This window comes from Sylvia atricapilla, chromosome 19, assembly GCF_009819655.1.
Source record: "Sylvia atricapilla isolate bSylAtr1 chromosome 19, bSylAtr1.pri, whole genome shotgun sequence".
Classification (NCBI taxonomy): domain Eukaryota; kingdom Metazoa; phylum Chordata; class Aves; order Passeriformes; family Sylviidae; genus Sylvia; species Sylvia atricapilla.
Genome location: NC_089158.1, coordinates 5,135,786 through 5,154,224, shown reverse-complemented (window position 1 = coordinate 5,154,224; position 18,439 = coordinate 5,135,786). Strand labels below are relative to the sequence as shown.

General features: G+C 59.0%; 1 protein-coding gene across 3 annotated transcripts in view; it reads right to left on the bottom strand.

Moving 5' to 3' along the window:
* Window positions 1-17,809, bottom strand: part of ABCA2 (ATP binding cassette subfamily A member 2) — a 34,685-nt gene extending 16,876 nt beyond the window's left edge. For all 3 annotated transcript variants that reach the window (XM_066332590.1, XM_066332592.1, XM_066332591.1), the window contains exons 1-18: window positions 17,627-17,809; window positions 10,270-10,363; window positions 7,869-7,980; window positions 7,281-7,447; window positions 6,949-7,076; window positions 6,676-6,780; window positions 6,022-6,207; window positions 5,722-5,940; window positions 4,778-5,112; window positions 4,386-4,545; window positions 4,058-4,186; window positions 3,631-3,798; window positions 2,496-2,592; window positions 1,981-2,154; window positions 1,795-1,897; window positions 1,140-1,254; window positions 600-790; window positions 229-379 (exon numbers count right to left, since the gene is read on the bottom strand). In XM_066332590.1, coding sequence (XP_066188687.1) covers window positions 229-379; window positions 600-790; window positions 1,140-1,254; window positions 1,795-1,897; window positions 1,981-2,154; window positions 2,496-2,592; window positions 3,631-3,798; window positions 4,058-4,186; window positions 4,386-4,545; window positions 4,778-5,112; window positions 5,722-5,940; window positions 6,022-6,207; window positions 6,676-6,780; window positions 6,949-7,076; window positions 7,281-7,447; window positions 7,869-7,980; window positions 10,270-10,363; window positions 17,627-17,692 — 2,700 coding nt within the window. In that variant the 5' untranslated portion in view covers window positions 17,693-17,809. The remainder of the gene's footprint in view (window positions 1-228; window positions 380-599; window positions 791-1,139; window positions 1,255-1,794; window positions 1,898-1,980; window positions 2,155-2,495; window positions 2,593-3,630; window positions 3,799-4,057; window positions 4,187-4,385; window positions 4,546-4,777; window positions 5,113-5,721; window positions 5,941-6,021; window positions 6,208-6,675; window positions 6,781-6,948; window positions 7,077-7,280; window positions 7,448-7,868; window positions 7,981-10,269; window positions 10,364-17,626) is intronic.
* Between the last annotated feature and the right edge of the window lie 630 nt (window positions 17,810-18,439).

The window sequence follows — 18,439 nt, the reverse complement described above, 5'->3', positions numbered from 1 at the left end:
GGGGTAAATTCCCACCCAGTGCTGCCCCACCCAGCCCCATGGAAATGCTCCTGGCCCCGAAAGGCACCAACCCTTCTGGAAATACCTTCAAAACCCCACAGAGAGTTGGTTTTATACAGGCAATGGCTTGCCCAGGGCCTGGTGACAGCTTGGTGGCTTTGTACTGATGTGAGATGCCCGAGGCAAACCTGGGATGAAGCATGTCCTTAGCTGCTGCAGCCAACTCACCGCAATGCACTTCTCAAAGGCTGTGATCTTGTCATGTGCCACCTCCTCCCGGATGGCCACGTACATGTAGGGCACATAGCTGAGGAAGTAGATGATGCCACCACAGGCAGAGGCCAGCTTGGCCTTGGAGTAGAGCACTGACACCAGAAAGCTGCAGGGAGAACAGTGTCTCCTTAGATCCCACCTCACCAGGACCTTCCTCACACCATCTGGTTTTGGTGCTGTTGAGGCAATGAACTGGCTCCCCAAATCAGCTGCTTGGAGGGACATGTGCCCCTCCCCACATGGCTCCCAACACCCTCGGCTCCATGGCACAAGAACCTGGCACTGCCCATGTCCCTTTACTGCCCAGCACAGAGCAGGCAGCTCACCAGAACATGATGGTGGCCACAGCATAGATGGCAAGGAAGAGCCATATGATGAGGACGTCGCTGTGCATCAGGACCTTGCCGTACTTGAGAATGGCAGTGAGTGCTGTGACCGAGATGGAGAGCTGGACAAAGCCAGTGATGAACCAAGCCACCCAGTGCACCGCATTGTTCAGGCCCATCATCTTCATCACCTGTGAGGCCAAAACTACTCAGCAGGGCTGTCCCCAACCCTGTGCACCCCTGCTTACATTCTCACTGGGCTGGGAGGGCAAGGGGTAGCACCAAGGGAGCTGCTGGGAGTGGGCAGGACACAGCACCCTGTATTGGGGTGCCAAGGAGCTCAGCTCCCTCCAGTGCTGGGCAGGGCTCATCTCATGCTGGGGACACTCAGGAGGACCAGTTCAGCCAAGGGATTTGGGATCTGCATCTGCCCTAGTTCATGAAACCCAGAAATACAAGGAAGGTGACCAGGGACACAGCACAGAATGTAGGGCTCAGATATGCCTACTCCTCCCCAAGAATGTCTTCCACCATCCCTACCTCCTTCAGGCGATGCTCCTTCTCTGTCACAATGTGCTGGATCATCATGGCCACTGAGTAGACCCAGGAGATCACCATGCAGAGGGGCATCATGTGCTCGATGACAAAGAGAAAGCTGATGAGGTAGAGAGGGGAGAATTGGATGATGGCACTTGCCACAGACACCTGTGGAGACCCTGGGGCATGGGGCTTTGGAGGGACTCTCCCACTGCCCAGGGACAACCAGTCTCTAACCCAGCACCACCTCAGTGCCCTAAAAGAACTCCAGTGAGCCCACAGGACAATCAAGTGTCATGGCTGGTAAGCCTTTGCAGGCAGGCAGTAGCCATGGGCTCAGCCCAGGGCCCTGCCTATCCTTGGTGTGGATGGAGCCCTCTCCAACCTCCTGCCCAGGATTGTTGGTGGCTCTGGGACTTCTACAGGAGCTGCCTCCAGACCACTATAATCCATAACCATCAAGAGATCCATGTGCCATTCCTTTACTTTCCCCTGCATCCTGAGCCTGGTAGTCCAAGGAACTGGACTTAACTGGTTGCCCATCACTCCCAGTGTCACCAATTTCTTTCAGGCCCCCAAACTTGTTCCCTTTTCCCAGCTAAAGTATCCTAGCCCACAAAGTGGAAGGAGGAAGGTGCTGCAGGTGAGTGTTACTCACTCATCCCGGGTGTAACATGGGTACGGGAACATCTGTACATAGTTGCCAGGCTCCACCACATCATGGCCAACAAATGTGTTGATGAGGGCACGCTCCATCATGTCTGTGGCAAAGAAAGAGAGGCCAGGCTGAGTGCACAGGGGCCAGGGTCGTGGGCAGCAGTGGTAGGGCACTGACATTATTTACCCTGGATCCAGACAAAGCCATAGAGGAAGTAGAAGCGGCCACCGGTGTTGGGGCCAGGCCGCCAGTATGCCCGCCGGATCTCGTTGGTCTTCTCCGTGAAGCTGGAATTCTGCCGAATCTTGTACATGACATGGGGGGGCAATGAGCCATCCTTGTTGGTCTGGAAGATGACACCTGTGGGCAGCAGAAGAGGCAGAGAGTCCACAGGGGCCAGCCACATCAGCTGGCCCACAGCAACAGGCAGGGGTGGGGAGGGCTCTGTGAGGGCTGCCATGGATGAGATGGGTTGTGAAACCCCCATGGAATGCAAGGGCACATAGGCAGCAGGCCATGGCAGTGGGAGAGCCAGGACAGCAGCATGGGGCAGAGGATAGGTACCATGAGATATACTCAGCCCCCTCACCCACCCAACACGTGCACTTAGGAACCCACATCCTGTTAGTGGCTCCAGGGCACAGCTGGAGAAGGGCAAAGTTTCAGGGACCCCTGAGAAGAGCTGGTTCCCAGGGACATACTGGCAAAGACTGTGACGTTGTCCTGATAGGCTTGGTTCAGTGTGTAGTTGACAATGCTCTCCTCATCTGGGAAGCCTTTGAAGATGTCCACGCTGACCTAGTGGGAAGAGAATCATAGAATCACTAAGACTGGAAAAGCTCTCTGTAGCCCTCTTTCCGTGCCTGAGATGTTTTGGTTTTCTGAAATCCTTTTCTCAGGGAATTTTCTGTAAACAAGAGAGATGTTTTTGTTAACTGTACTTTGTTATTCATTCTTTTCCTGGGAGGGACTTCTTTTTGATGTCCCTCTAGTCTGACCAATGTGATTGAACAAATTTGTCTTTGCTTCACCAATCAAATTGGTCTGTGCAGAATGGTATAAAAGAGAAACACAAAAATAAATAAGTCATTTCAGCCTTCTGAAGCTCAGAATCTGTCGTTGTAGTAGAAAACAGTGTCAGTCCTCTAAGATCATAGAGTTCATTAACCCAAACACTATCAAGCCCAGCACTAAACCATGCCCCCAGGTGTAAAATTTACACATTTTTTGAACACAGGGGCAGTACCACTGCCCTGGGCAGCCTGTTCCAGGGCTGGCAACCCTTTCAGTGAAGAATTTTTCTCTTAAATCCAATCTAAACCTCCCCTGCTACAACTTTAGGCTGTTTCCTGTTGTCCTGTCACTTGGAAGAAAAGACCAACCCACACCTGGCTGCAACATCCTTCTAGGTAATCATAGGGACTTAGAAGGTCCCTCCTAAGCCTCGCCTCCTTCTCTCCAGGCTGAGCTCTCCCAGCTCTCATTCCCTCCTCATCAGACCTGTGCTCCAGAACCTTCCCTGGCTCCATTGCCCTTCTCTGGACATGCTCCAGCAGGCTAGAGTTACCCCAAGGCCCTGGATGCATCTAGCACACAGAACATGCACACAGTACAGCATGTGACACCCCAAGCCAACCCCAGCCCCTGAAATTAACAGTATGTGAGCACCTCCACCCTAGACATCTACTCCAAAGCTCTGGACACTGCACGAGGACACACCACCTCCCCCAGGGCTCCTGTCCCATGCTTTTAAAAAGGTCTCAGTGGATCTGACCCTCTTCAGCCCAACAGAGCCTGGCTGCCAGTGGTTCAACCTTACCACAGGCTCCCTCTCACCTTGGCCATGAAGCGGACCCAGCCGCAGGCAGCATTGTCAATGGTATCCAGCTGCTGGAGCAGGATGCTGGCATTGGGCAGGGAGAAGTTGCCATTGAGAAAGTTGTGGAGAACATCACTGTCAGAGACATTCAGGATCTCTGGGTGCTTGTGGAGGTCAGCGGTCAACTGAGATAGAGAGGAAGACATGAGAGGGAGAAGTTGGGATATGCCCTGCCTCTCAGATCAACTGTCCCCCCTCTATGGACACAGGTACAACCCAAAGCTCCTCCTGGGGATGTGGGACAGGGTGCACACTGTGCAAGGATCCAGATGAGTCTCCACAAGAGCAAGGCAGATACCAGGGAGTACCATACGAAGAACCCCAGGGTATCTGGGGGGAGGACGACCCCTTCTCCACCACCAAGGCAGTGAATCCCTGTCCTACCTGCTGGAGCCAGTGGATGCGCCGCTGCAGCCTGCCCTCCTCCAGGTAGGCTCGGATCTCGGGGGAGATGTTCAGCCATGCCTTGGCGTAGTGGGTGACGTTGCCCACAAAGGCGAAGGTCTCATTGGCCTGGGGGCCAGGCAGAAAATCATACAGCAGGCAGAGGCAGGGGCTTCTGGCTCTCTGGGATGGCTAGCAGCCATAGAGATACCTGCCCACCTCCCACTGCCTGTGTCTGGGAGTCAACCTCTTCCCTGCTACACAGCCCATCTGCAGAGCAGGACTGGTGGGAGAAGAAGGACAGGGGTCCCAGCCTATGCATCCTCACCTTCAGGATGACTTTGTCAACTTCGGTGCCCACAGGTGCATACAGGATTTTGGGGTTGCTGGTCATCAGATGCACAAGGAGGCCCAAGTTCCGCTGCTCCTTGCTGGTGAAGCCCAGCGAGCTCATGTTGCCCTGCTTCAGTGCCTCAGGCTCGATGGTCCTGCAAAGGGAGCTCAGGTTTTCCACTCTGTTTCAGGCTCAGCACCCGTTGCTGCAGGCATCCCCACCCCTGCCCATGACAGCCCTTCATACTGATTCCAGGGCTTGCGTGGTGCTGCCCAACACAGGAAGCATCCTTGGCAGCAGCACAGCACCCATCCTGCCTGCTCAGTAAGGGGTGACAGCCCCAGGCTGTGCAGGGAGAACCTGGAGTCATCCCCCAGAGCTCCTACCGGTTGTTGCCGCAGAGGATGGGCTGCAGCCCTGCCCAGAGCTGCACAAATGCTGAGAACTGCCCCTGGGGGTTGTCAGTGCCAGATGGGCCCTCCCCAGTGCCCTCTTCCTCCTCTGCTGTGGTATTGCCAGCCGTGGCATTGGCGCTGGCCCAGCTGGTGCTGTTGGCCGTGGGTGGTGGGGCCTTGCTGGCACAGGCTCCCCTGGGGAGCAGCTTAGCCAGTGCCGAGAGGATGTCCACATCTCGGAAAACCTTCTCCATCTCCACCAGGTCTTCGAGGAGGGCACGGAGGCGGTGCTGGGTGGCTGTGCTGTTCACCTCCTCTAGCTTCAGCTGTGAGTATGAGTGGACAAGAAGTTACTCATTGCTGGGACAACAGGGTCCTACTTGCCATTAGGAAGGGACCAACGAGGACCCCAAGGAATAGCAACTCCACTTTCTGGGTTGGAGCTGTGCCAAGGTAAGGCCTTGGACTCATTGCTGTGCATGGTGCCTATGAGGCAGTGAGAATGGTGGCAAATGCTGGCAGGGACTTGTGTGAGGGTACAAGATATCACTCAAGACAGGAAGGGTGGTCCTATGTTCGTACAAAAGACACATTGAGCTTAGGTGGGACAAGGAGTGAGACCTCAGAGTCAGGCTTGAGCTGTGCCACCAAGGACTTTGCTGGTCCTGGGGGGAGAAGGTGGCAGGAACACCTAGGAAGATGTTGAGGACTTCCAGTCCTATCCAATAGGCAGTGTTCCAGCAACTGTTAGAGGGAAAACCACCTGGGATCTTACCACGGAGGTGGGTGGGGCAGTGCTGACATCAGAGAAGCAGATGGCCAGCAGAAGCCAGGCCATGTAACTGCTCCCCATCCCAACACAATGCCAGCTGAGTAGAAAACCCTGCCCAACCCTCTTCCCTGCCACCAGCCTGCCCCACCTGCCCAGCTCTCACCTTGCTGATGATCTTGGGGGTGTCCAGCTGCTCCTGGAGCTTGGAGGCCAGCTGGGCAAAGCGCTCCTGGCGGGTGGCTTGGCTGCCATTGCAGGCCAGTGCCCGATACGCTGCCAGCAGTGGCTGCTGCCTGGGAGACACGCGCAGCAGGCGGTGCAATTCCCCTGGGTTCTGCTCACATGTCAGCTGCTCCAGCACCGGCCCAGTGAAGAGGACATTCTACAGGGCAGGAAGTTGTAGTGACAGCACTGCAGCACCTGCTCAGGCAGAGCAGCCCAGGCTGCCCCGTGAGGTGCTCACCTCCATCTCGGTGACGAAGGCCTGGGGGCTATCAGAGATGGCAGGTGCCACAGCAGTGCTGGTGAGGCCCAGAGCCTGGGAGAGCATGTGCAGCAGTGCTGGCTGGTGTGGGGCTGCCACTGGGTCCCGCAGCACCCTGTGAACCAGCCCTTCCTGCAGGCTTCTCCAGCCACTGGGGAGGCTCTTCTGCAAGACAAAGAATGGGGATGGCTTGGCTGGTGAAATGTGGGCTTCCCCCAGGCCCCCCTCCTTGTGTGTACCTAAGCATACATGAACAGCCCCACAGCATCCACGGTCTCCATAGAGAGGGGAAGAAAAGAGATGTGCAGATACAGGGAGCAGGGGTCCCTCACACGCCAGATGCAAGGGGGGAACAATCTCCCCTGCTCCCTCCACAGTCATCGCGCAGGCAGCACCAACCCCCATTGCAATGGTAAACCAGGCACATTGGTGTGTATCATGATGCTGGGGGAACTGGTGACAGCACCTAGATGGACCCCAGCCACCTCTGCTGCTGCTCTGCACCTTGACAATGTTCTGTCATGGCCCCTCAACTGGGACAGATGCCCCTAGATCACCTGGGGTGGGATATGGAGGAGACAAGAGGATGGGCTCTACCCTACCACACCCCCTGCATGCTGCACCACTCCCCACCTGCAGCTGTGCCATCTTCTTGCTGGGGCCAAACCCATCCCACAGGTCTCGCTCATGGGTCTCATCAGGTACCAAAGGAAAGGCATCAAAAAACTGCCGGCACACCTGCACCAAAATGAGAGCAGGACTGCCAGGTGTGCCAGAAGTGGAGCACCAGTGCTGCACCTGCTTGGCCAGCAGGGCCCTGGTGTAGGGTGGCAGGGAAGGACAAATCCCAGCTGGGTGCCATTCACAGGGCAGCACAGACCCCTGCAAAGCCCAGAGGTCACCCACCTCCCGCAGGTCAATGCTGGAGCCCAGGAGCAGCTCAGCCGTGCTGTTGGGGAGGGACAGGTTCTGCACCAGGAAGCGCCGCAGCTCGCCCTGGTCTTTGGCCGCCCATGCCAGTGTGAAGCTGGATCCTGCAAAGGAACAACGTGGGAGGTCAGAGCAGCCACCAGCATCAGGGACATGGCATGGCCCCAGAGCTGGCCCTGCCCAATGCAGCAGTGCAGGACAGTGGCAGGGTCCCCTGTCCCACACCATCACTTAGCTGGGTGCCGTGCAAGCTGGCGCTATCTGTCACTGCCCGCACAGGCAGCAGGGGCAGGCAGAATACAACCCACCTGCTCGGCTGCTGAAGTGGGTCTCCATGGAGCTGGGCTCAGGGCTGCTGAGGGCCTCCAGGTGCCGGCGCAGTGACTCCAGCTCCTCCTCCAGTCCTGGGTGCTGCGGGTCGAAGAGGCTGCTTTGCTCTACTGCCTCGCTGAGGTGTTCCAGAATCTGTGTCACCCTGTGAGAGCCCAGCATCGCCCTGACTTCAGGGACTAGAGGGATGGGGACACCTTCCCCAGAGCTCTGGGGAAAAGAGCCCCTCAGGTGCAGGGGACAGCAGTCCTGTCTGAAACAGGGCACCACTACCCTTGCCTGAGCACTGAAATCCAGTGTGCCAGGGTTCAGAGGAGAGCCCCAGAAACTCAAGGTGTCTCCAAGGGCCACCTCCATCCTCCTCCCAGCACCAAGCACCTGGGAGCCCACAGCAGAACAGACAGAGATGTCCCCTGCACTAACGACACAATGGTCTGCACCCAAGCACTTTGGGGGACACCAACTTCTGCCTCAGCCCTAGGGTGGTAGCGCCAGCGTGGAAAGGGGCAGGCTCTGCAGGAGTGTGAGGGCTGAGAGAGGAAGTGCATGGTGAGGGCAGGACTCACGTGGAGTTGGAGTACTGCAGGAAGCCAAACTCATCACGCTGGCCGTCGGGGCAGAGGGACTGCATGACCGGCAGAATTCCGGCTGATGTGAGCGGCGCCGCCGTGTAGAAAGCTGGAGCCAGTAAGAGTGCAGAAGAGGCCAAGGAAAGTGCAGGCAGCGGGGAGGAAAGGCAAAGAGGCAGAGAGGAGGAAAGGGCCACCAGAGAAACAGACACTCAGTTCAGAAAAGCACGCGCTGGAGTCTGTGAGCCCACGGGAGGCTGGCAGCCACGATCAGAAGTCAGCAGCTTTCCCACCAGGGATGTCCTGGCTGGTGACTCTGTGGAGCTGCAGGCAGCTCCAACACCCTTGGCTCCAACCCTCTTGCCCCCACCCATTCTTCCCTGGGTGATGGCTCCCTTTGAGCCCCATGTCAATGCCAATTTCTGTCACTTGTCCCCAAGATGGCCACCAACCTCCTCCAGGCTCCCAGCCCCTCCTGTTAGTAGCCTCAGAGGCAGTGGTGGATCTCCAGAGGAAAAGGAGGAACAATACAACAGGGAGGAAAAATACAACAAAATAGGTTTGTCACCTGCAGCTCCCAGAGCCCCCAGCCTCCTCCCAACCCAGCTGCCTCAAGGTGTGGTGGCTGGAAGTAGATGGAAATGGAAACACGGAGCAGGAAGAAACAAGAAGCAGCAAAGGGCTGGCAAACCTTCCCCCCTCCACTGGCACTGAGCCATCATCCCTCCTGGGACCCTCCCGTGTCCTTCTCCAGGGCAGGGCAAGGCCAGAATGCCCCTGTCTAATTGAGTTGTCTACAGGTTGTCACTGGGCAGGGACCCTGCTCTTACCGCCCTGCCAATTACCCTGTGGTTAGAGACAGGTCAGTGCTGTTAGCAAGGCCACAGTCAGTGGAAACTGGTGAATATGGGCTTCTGGCAGGAACAAGGGAGAGGTGCAGCATGGGATAGGCCAGCAGCCTGCTGGGGTGCTGGAACCCACACAGGTGGCCATGCCACCATTTGGTGACAAAGTCAGTGCACCACATCTTGCTGGCCTTGGAGGCTCCTCTAGTGCTACATCCCAGCTTGTCCCAGCCATGAGGGGCCAAGACTGGGACCTGGTGGTGGTGCCAGAGTGGGAGCCAGCCTCAACCCCTTGGCAACTGGGCAAGACTGGGTGACCAGAGGCCACCACATGGGTGACAGGACCCAGCAGACTTTGCTCCAGGAGGAAGGCAAGAAGGGGTAAGACAAGCTCCACCTGGCCTGGAGAGCCCTATGCAACCCAGGAGGCTGGGGCCATGGCCACCAGTGGCCCCAGCACCTGGGGAACCCAGCACCACCAACCAAGGGGGTACACCACTGTGGCTGGTCAGTCCCCATGTAGGAGCAGGTAGGGACCATACTGTGCTGCCCAAGCTCATCTTCACCAGTTGTGGAGGAAGGCAAGGGGTTTACAGAGGCATGGATTAAGGCAAAAGTGAGTTGATCTAAACCAGGCTCTTCCTCCCCAGACTACGAGGCCAGCACTGGCAAGGGAATGGAGGGAGGCGCCCACCCGTCCCACCAACTTACAGACTGGCGCATGCAGTTGAGGCATGAAGGGCAGGCGGGCAGGGGAGATGGTGGGAAAGAAAAAGAAAACATGAGCAGAAAAGAATGAAAAACCAAACCAAAAACCACAGAACACAGAGAGCATGTCAGTGCCAAGGCAGGAACGTGGGTAGTGCCTGCCGCAGCCGGACCACGCTGGCAGCTGGGCTCTCCCTCGCCGGCACACACTGAAACACAGGCTCAAACCATCGTTACATGGGGTCACCACCAGTGCCCAGCATCTCCCCCAGCCTTGCTGTGCCACCTGTGCCAGGGCATTCATCAAGGTGGGCATCCATGGGCCCTTGCGAGCTGGCAGCTTCACTCTGCTGTCTCCTCTCAGCAGGACAGCCCGCAGGCACCAGAGCCCAGGCCAAAGCTCCAGCTGGAATTCTCCCAGAGCCCTCAGCTCCAGTCCCATTAATTTATCACCCTGCCAGGCCTCTGAGCACCCCAAGGCTAGGTGTAGGGCTTCCTGTAGGTCACTTTCCCCCACACTTCCCAGAGCCACTCCAGCTGACCCTTGACTCCTTGAGGGGGACTGTGGCTGTTCCAGCACCATTCAGCTCCCCTTTCCCCACACAAAATGTCCATGCCGATGACAGGCACAAGCTGGTTGGTGCTGCCCCCCCCAGGGGAGCCTCCCCAGGCTGGGATAGACTGCTTCTTCCACCCATCAGTCCTTGGCTGTAGCCCCTGCCCAACGCAATGTCTCCCAGAAGGCTTCCCTAGGTACCCCCTGCCCCAGGCTGGAGCACCTCCCCAGGGCCTCAGGGTGCCCCCAAACGTGGCAGTGTCCCAAGCACCACCTTGCTGGGACTCACCTTCCTTCACAGGGATGGTTGGCTTCTTCTGCCGCAGCCCCAGGAGTATGAAGAAGAGAACCAGGGGGATAAAGATCTCGAAGGTCAGCACCCACTGGGGATGACACAGAGCAGAGGAAAAGGATGCTTAGGGACAGAACCCAGCCACCAGGGAGAAGCATGGGCAGTAAAAGGACTGCCAGGCATTGGTGCAGTGCAGCACTGTGTCCACATATGGCAGATGGCTGGTGGCTCTGTCACAGCTCAGCCAGCAGCCAACAGGTTCCTGGGCATCCCACTTCCTGCCTGCACCACCCTGCACAGAGCACTGCAGAACAGGGCAGGGTACACAGAGGGGATGGATGCCTTCAGCAGTGCAAACAGGGGGCTGGGGCTTGAGCTCAGCCTCGATGGTCGACCATAGCTGGGGCTACTCAGGGAGAAGACCTCAAGACCTGAAGGCTAGTGCCTTCACAGCCTGGAGCAGCATGATGACCCCTTGTCACCCGCGCCACTGCTGGATCTAACAAGGTTTCAATAGCTGAGTCTAATAGCAGAGGGTAGAATTTCAGTTCAGCCAGGCCCTGGCACCAGCTCCAGGCGCAACTGGGTCATCCTGGCACCCCTTCCATGCCCTCCCAAAAGGCTCTGGCTGGAAGGAATTTCCACTGGCAGCATATGGTAAATAACAGCAAATTCCCAGGAATTCCTGGCCACAGTGGCTCAGAAGTCCAGGCTGGCTCTGTGCCCAGAGGCCCTGGGGATAGGCATCAGCATCTCCAGCCACCAGCAGGAGCAAGCACCTGGCACACTGCCAGCACAGCTGCTGCCACTTTGCACCAGAGTACCCTGGCACGTCACAGCCCCACTGCCCAGTGGCAGGGAACCATTGCAGGTTCAAAAACTGAGGGACAAGGTGGGGTGAGACAACTTTGGCTCTCTCCAGGGCCAGATTAAACCCAAAGCAGCTGCTGATACCCTGAAACCTGCTGCCACCCATGGGCAGGGCAGGGCCCAGCTGCACTACTGGGAAGGAGCTTGCTACACCACCCACACCAGCCTCTCAGCAGTGATCAGTGCCAGTGGGCAATGGGTGAAAAGAATGTATTTTACCATGAAAGACACACCTGCCAACAGGTGACAGGGTCAGACTTTCCTGTCTCCAACATCACCTCCGTGCTGCCCCACTGAGGGGCTGCCAACACTGTCAAGAAAGTCACAGCAGCCCCAAATGGCAGTAAGCAGAGGGAGGCCTGCACCCAGGTCCCAGCCAGCAAATGGCCACAAGTGCTACTTCTGTGGGATGAGCACAACTGCACCCATGGGTGCTGCCCATGCTGCACTCTCAATGCCAGAGTTCCTGGTTTTAGAGAGGAAGAAGGACTGGAGGAGATGGAAAATGCCCCCAGGAGCAGTGCCTGAGAATCCTTATCTTTCTGGTAACACCAGTCCCAGGGACAGTCCCTGGTGTCACTGTTCCTGCACAAGGCAGGATAGCAGGGGACACCCTGACACACACTGCTGTCCTGTGGCCCCTGCTCCACCCCCTGCCTGTTTACCAGGCACACAACAGGGCCTCTGTGCTCGGGCACTGGGGGGACCATCCCCACACACCCACGCTGGCCTGTACCAGGCTCGTGTGGAGACTGTCCTTGGCGGCAACAGCTTGTTGGAACCTGCTTGTTGTTATTTATTTTTTTGCCAGGGGTCATTGACTTTTTCTCATCTCCATCCCCAGGGATGTCCCTTGTTCCCAGCCCCTTCTGCACTGCCACATACCCCAGTGTCACAGCAGGCTGGCTCATACCTTTGGCACCCAGAGTGACACGGTGATGGGCAGACATGGTAACATATTGCTATTTACCAGGCTGCACCTCTAGGACCGACCATGCCCCCCGGTCCCCAGGGCTGCCCCCATGGGAACTTCCCAGAGCTGGGGAGGCCAGGGCTGCTCCACACCCACAGTGGGGCACTGGCACGCAGCAGGACCCAACAGAGCCTCACAATTCCAGAGAGGCACCCAGCGGTGACACCAGCACAGCCTGAGGATGGTGGGGTCCCTCCCCACAGGTGCAAGACACCAGGGGACATTTTGGGATTGTGTGAGGAGGTAAGGAGGAAAGGCCATGATGCAAGCAGCTGAGAAGGAAATGCTCCCCAGTAGGTAGGAGAGGGCCAAGGAGAGGAGAAGGGCCGATCCTCGCCAGCAGCTGGCCATGATTGCAGCAGCTAGTCTGCCATGCCATCATCCACCTCCTGCCTCCCTTCTCTGTTGCCGAGGGCACAGGTGCAGGACTGAGAGTGGGACACTGGTCCCCAGAGCCCTTATACCAAGTGACAGTGGCTGTGGGGGCCAGGGACAGCTCCTGGGTGGTGGCACTCACTCCTTCCACATCCCCTGCCACATGTTCATTTCAGCCTGGTTGGATGCGAGCAGGATGAGGTCATAGGAACTGTTCAGATTTGCACAAGTGCAGGGTGTCCACCTGTCACCCTACAGACACTGGGAAAACTTGTCCCAAATTCAGCCCTGCCCTTGGCTGGAGGCAGAGGTGGTGGGGTCCTGCCCAATTCCCCCAGCAGGGAGGCAGAGCTGGGTGGGTGCCATAGCAGGGTGCTGGCCCCTGGCAGGGGGACATGTCTTTCTTGGAGCACTGGGACAGTGATGCAATGCCTCTGCCCACCCTCTGCCACATTGTCAGATGGGAGCGAGAGCCTGTGAGGAGACCAAGCAGGAGGCAGCAGTGCCTGCTATGACACACAGCTCCCACACAGCCAGGCCAAAAGGCCAGATAAGCACCACAGGACAGTGGTGCAAACAGAGCAGAGCAAACAGCCCGGCCTGACACAATGGTGCCACCATTCCCACTCTCCAGCCAGCACTGGGACAGCTGGGAGATGTGCTGGAGCCAGGGTCAGCATAGACATGGGTGTCAGGTCATGGACAACTGCGCAACTCCACTGGTGCCCCCAGTATGTGGTAGCACAAATGTCCCAGTAGCTCAGGGGGCAGTCCTCGTGGGGACAGCCAGGTCAGGGAGAGGCATCATCACTGTCACCCAAAAGTTTGTCAGTTCCCTCCTGCCTGCCCCCAGCAATGCCTGATGCCCACAGCCTCCAGCCAGCATGGTGTGGGAGAGGGGCAGTCAGGGCTGGGCATTCCCATACTAAGACCCTCCAGCTGGCAACTCCAGTGACACCCCTGCACCCCAAACGTGCCATGTCAGCCCCCCTCCCTCACAGCCTGGCACCTGTTATTGGCTCCAACACAGGTGAAGCACCATCACACAGAGCACATACCAAAATCCCCGCACACACCCTGCAGAGGACAGGGCAGGGTCTGCCTGTGCTTCTCATGGGAGAAAGGAAATGCTGCCTACTCCATGCCAGCCTCTCTGCCAATCCCAGTGCTGCCCACAGTGCCAGCAGGAATTGGCAATAGGTGCTGGCCTGCAGGAACCCTGAGGGATTGGGCTCTCAGCTCCTGCAGGATCCAACTTTTCCAACAGCATTTTAAAGCTGCAGAAATACCCTTACATTTTCATGGGTCGAGACTTTAATCACTGTTAAATGCCCACTTTTGCCCACAGCCAGAAAGTAAAGGCAGGTAAAGCCATGGCCACTGGGAAAGATGAGCTCAAGAGCTTTAAGGACAAATTAGGCCCCAAAATGCCTGAGGCTAAGCCACCCAGCTCCAGTGGAGACCTGACCATGGACACCCACTGACGGTCACCACCCAGGTGTGGGCCTGAGAGGTTCCCTCAAGGTCACCTGCCCCATGGAGACAGACGAGGCGAGGTCCAGGGGCTGCCAACTCCCATCCTGCCAAGGCCTAGCCATCCTCACCTCTGCCTCTGGTCACTTCCACTTATGTCCATCTGTCCCACTATTCCCTGCCCTCAAGCATGGGCACATCCCCACCTCTGAAAGCCCTGGCACAGCAGCCTGGAGTCCCGCCTTGGGAAGGTTGGAGGAGCAAGAAATCCCTTCTGGGGTTTGTCAACAACTCTCCTGAGCTGAAGACTCAGGAACACCCACCACGGTTCTCCCCATTCCTGCAGTGTCAACCAGGCATCTGTGTGCTGGGCCAAGAGGGCACAGCATCATCAGTGCCCTATGCAAAGGCCACACAGCACGGGGACAGGGCCACCCTCCCACTGGCACGAGATGCCTAACCCGAGCATAGGGTCATGCCAGCAGCCAGTGTGGAGGAAGGTGTTTCCCAGCAAGTGTCCCCCACCTGCCTTGCCAACAGAGATGCTGCTGGGCCAGCACACCCGTGCCAAACCCATGCTTCCCCTCCCCACACCTGCTGCAAACAACGAGGGGGCAAAGTGCACTCAGAGCCTGGGCAGTAACCAACTGATTCCTGCTGCATTCAGTACCAGCACCCTCCCAGCCCTGGCAGCAGGAGCTGGCAGGGCCATATGCACAGGGTCCTAGGAACACTGTACTCCAGCAGAGGCACTGTTACAGCCCCCACAGCACTCCAAATCTCAGTCTTTCGTTTTCTGGCAGCATCAGTTTACCTCCAGCCCTCTGCCACCAGCAGCCAGGGGGAAGGGACAGATCTGCCAGCTCCTGTGTGGAGTTTTCCTTCTTCAGGACAAAGTGCAGAAGGCACAGATCCTGCCACAGTGATGTCAGCTCTCCCTATACCCCTTCCCTCCTCCCAGGGCCCATGCCACAGGGAGCTCCACCAATGTGCTGCAGCACCAAAACAGCACAGAACTGCTCCCACTAGTACCCCAAAAGAGCCTTGACCTGCCCACCAACCCTTCCCCAGGACCAAGCAAACTGGCAGCACACTTCCATCACTAGGAGCTCCAGCTGTGGTTGCCTGCCCATCCCAAATCAACAGGCACAAAGCACCCCAGGGCAGGCAGGTGAACACCCTGTACTGCAGCTGTGGTGACTTCTGAGAGAACATCTGCCAATTTTACATCCAACATAGGTTTAAACCAGATACCAAAGTCATGGGAGAGGTCATCCTTTAACAATTCCTGTTCCAGCAGACTCAAAGCACAGCCAGCAACTCCCAGGGCTGCCATGAGCACCCCAGGGGACTCCACAGCCTCAGCTTCTCTCCACCAAGAGCCACCGATGCTGTTCTGCTCAGACTTCCATCATCCTAGGGCTCCTGCCTGAATTTCTGCTCTGGGAAGAATAAAATGGAGGCCCAACCCCAGAACAGCCCCTGGAACAGCTGAACACCACCAGGCAAGGTCCAAAGCCATTGTGAGCTGGGAACAGCCTTACAAGGCCTTACAAGAGGTGCCACTGGCCAGGGACAGTGCCTGGCCATCCCCCTGGCCATGCTGCAGGTCTCCCTACACACACCATCCACCTAGAAATGGCCTGGCCAAGCCCTCACCAAGGTGCCTATGAATAAAGTCTGTCCCAAAACCATGGCAGTACCCTACTGTAATCCTGCTGCCATGGACAACAGGGATGCCCCTAGGCCACCCACATTCATGGGCAGAACACAGAACTGCTCCAGCTCTCAAGTCCCAGCCCAGAGCCCTCAGTCAAACCTGGGATCTCTGCTTCCCACCCTGCAGCACTGGCTTTGCTGCTCCACCTATTGCCATGAGGGGAGCACAAGGTGACAAGGACTGACCCCAGGGGAGCACCTGCAGCACCAGGCTGTGCCCAAACGCAGCTGCTGGTGCCCACACTCCTTCTCTGAGGCTGGGAGAAGCCCAGCAACCCTCAGCTCTGCCAACCCCAGGTGAACACCTAACAAGAGAACGGGCTAGTAGCACATCCTCCCTTCCCTGCTCCAGCTCCCCAACCTCAGGCTGCTCTCAGTGGGAGTTGGTTTCTCTCACTGAAACATCCATCAGTGGCCACTGCCAGGGCAGACCTGCACGGGTGAACCCACTGCTGAATGCCAGGTGCAGCCCCCACGCAGGGCTCTGTCCTGGCCAGCCAGCCCCAGCACTGCCTGGAGAGGGCAAAGCTCCCCAGGCACTGGGCAGGATGATGGCCCCTGCACAGACCAGGGACACCAAGTGACTCTGGGATTCCCACACAGCAGTAGCACAAGGAAGGAGGTGACATCCTCAAGGCACAGCTGCCCTAAGTACTGCATCAAATCCATCCATGAGCACCCACGGCACTGGGACCAGCCCTCATCTGGGCACACACCCTGCACACCCCATGCACTCATGGCATCGCTGAGTGGACAAGGGGTGGCTGCTCCATACCCTGTCACCCTGCCTGCAGCAGGGGCACTCCAGCCACAGTCCATACACACGGAGATGATGGGACCTGGGCACCTCACCCTCCTCCTCTGGCCACAGCTTCCTGCGCTGCGCTGCCACTCTGCCCACAGGGCTGGCAGGGACGGTCACGGAGAAAGGGGTCCCCAAAAGCTGTGTGCACCCCGACTCTGTAACGCAATGGCCGCGGCAGCCAGGGCCGGCTCAGCCGATGTGTGCCAGGGCCCGGCTGTGCCAGGCTGCTTATCCTTGCGGGCAAGGGGCTGGTGCAGCCCCTGCCGTGGCCACGCAGCTCTGCTCGGGGTAAAGAGGGGAGATGACTCAGCCAAAGAGCATCATCCCCCTCATCCATTTTGGGGGGCACCGGGGCCGTCCGTGCAGGGAAACCCGCCTGCAGCGCCAGGCTCGGCCCTGCTCCTGTCACAGGGGCCTCTGCTGCTCCGGCTACCGGGACATTGGGGTCAGGTGCTGGCGGCTGGGGGTGAGGAACAGCAGCATCGGGCCTGCGGGATATTTGGGAGGGGAAAAGAAAAGCGATGCCAGCTTGTGAGCAGCAGCTCTGTCCCCTCCCCCATCCGCTAAAAATACCGGGCTCCCTCGGGCCGCGCACCCACCCGCTGCCCACAGCTGCGGGGTCCCTCGAGAGGCTGTGGGTGACCCGCCACGGGCAGCCTGCGACACAGCGGCAGCGGCCCCCAGGCCCCAGCACGATGCCATCTTACCCCTTCTGCCAGCCCGGGAGGGCCGCGCACCACCCCCCCGGCCCCCAAACCCATAAAGCTGCCTTTTCTCCAGCCCGCCCAGGACCGGCGGCTCCGACCCACATATGAGCTGAGCACCCATTAATACCCGGCGGGTACCGGGGCTCGGGGAGCGATTCCAGCCCGGTGGGGGCGACATCCAGCCCCAATCCCGGGCTCCTCCTGCAGCCCCCGGGTCCGGGCGGCCCCACGGACACGACAGTGAAGACACAGAGCCCCAACTGTTGCTGCCACAGCGGGGCCCGGGGGTGCGCCGGGCCGGAGGATCCGCGCACGGGCGGCCCGAGGCAGGCGGACACCGCCGAGCCCAGGGACCGGCAGGACCCTCCAACACAATTTCCGAGGCCAGGGCCTCGCCCCTCGGGGCTGCAGGGCCCCCCCGCCCCCGCTCACCGGGCTGCGCCGCTTCAGTGTCACGTTCTTCCAGAGCAGAAGATGGAGCTGATGCAGGAACCCCATGGTCGGGTCAGGCCGGCCCCGCCGAAAGGGCCGCGCCGCGCTCCGCTCCGCGGTCACCCTCCGCACACCGCCATCCCCTCCTAGCCGCCGGCTACCGCTGGCCGTGGGCTGCGAGGAAGCAAAACGGCCTCGGCCCGGGCCTGGCTCCGCCGCACCCGCCCCGACCCTGCGCAGCGCCGGCACCACCCCCGGGCCGCGGTGGCCGCCCCTTAAAGGCACCGCCGGGGCCGCTCCCCCTGCGCGGCGGGGCCGGTACACGGCGAGGCCGGACACATGGCGGGGCCGGTACACGGCGGCGCCGGTACACGGCGGGGCCGATACACGGCGGGGCCGATACACGGCGGGGCCGATACACGGCGGCCCCCGGCACACGGCGACCCTGGTACACGGCGGGGCCGGCACACGGCGGGGCTGGCACACGGCGGGGCCGGCACACGGCGGCCCTGGTACACGGCGTGCCCCGACCCGGCTCATCCCGCCCACAGTGGCGCCGGTGCTGGCTGTCCGGAGCGGGGCTGCTGCCCCAGGGGCCGAGGAGCCCTCGCTCCGCTCGAGCCGGCGCCCTCACGCCCCTCAGCCATGCACAGGGCAGCTCCGCGCTTCTGCCCCTGGACTGGCGCATGGCTACGGGATGTGTGTACCAGGGTGCCACGGTTGTCCCTGCTCTTGGGCGCTTCCCACCCTGCTCCTGCCTGACCTCTCCCAGGGGCATGTGCTGGGGTGTTCACGGGTGGTTTTGGAGGGACC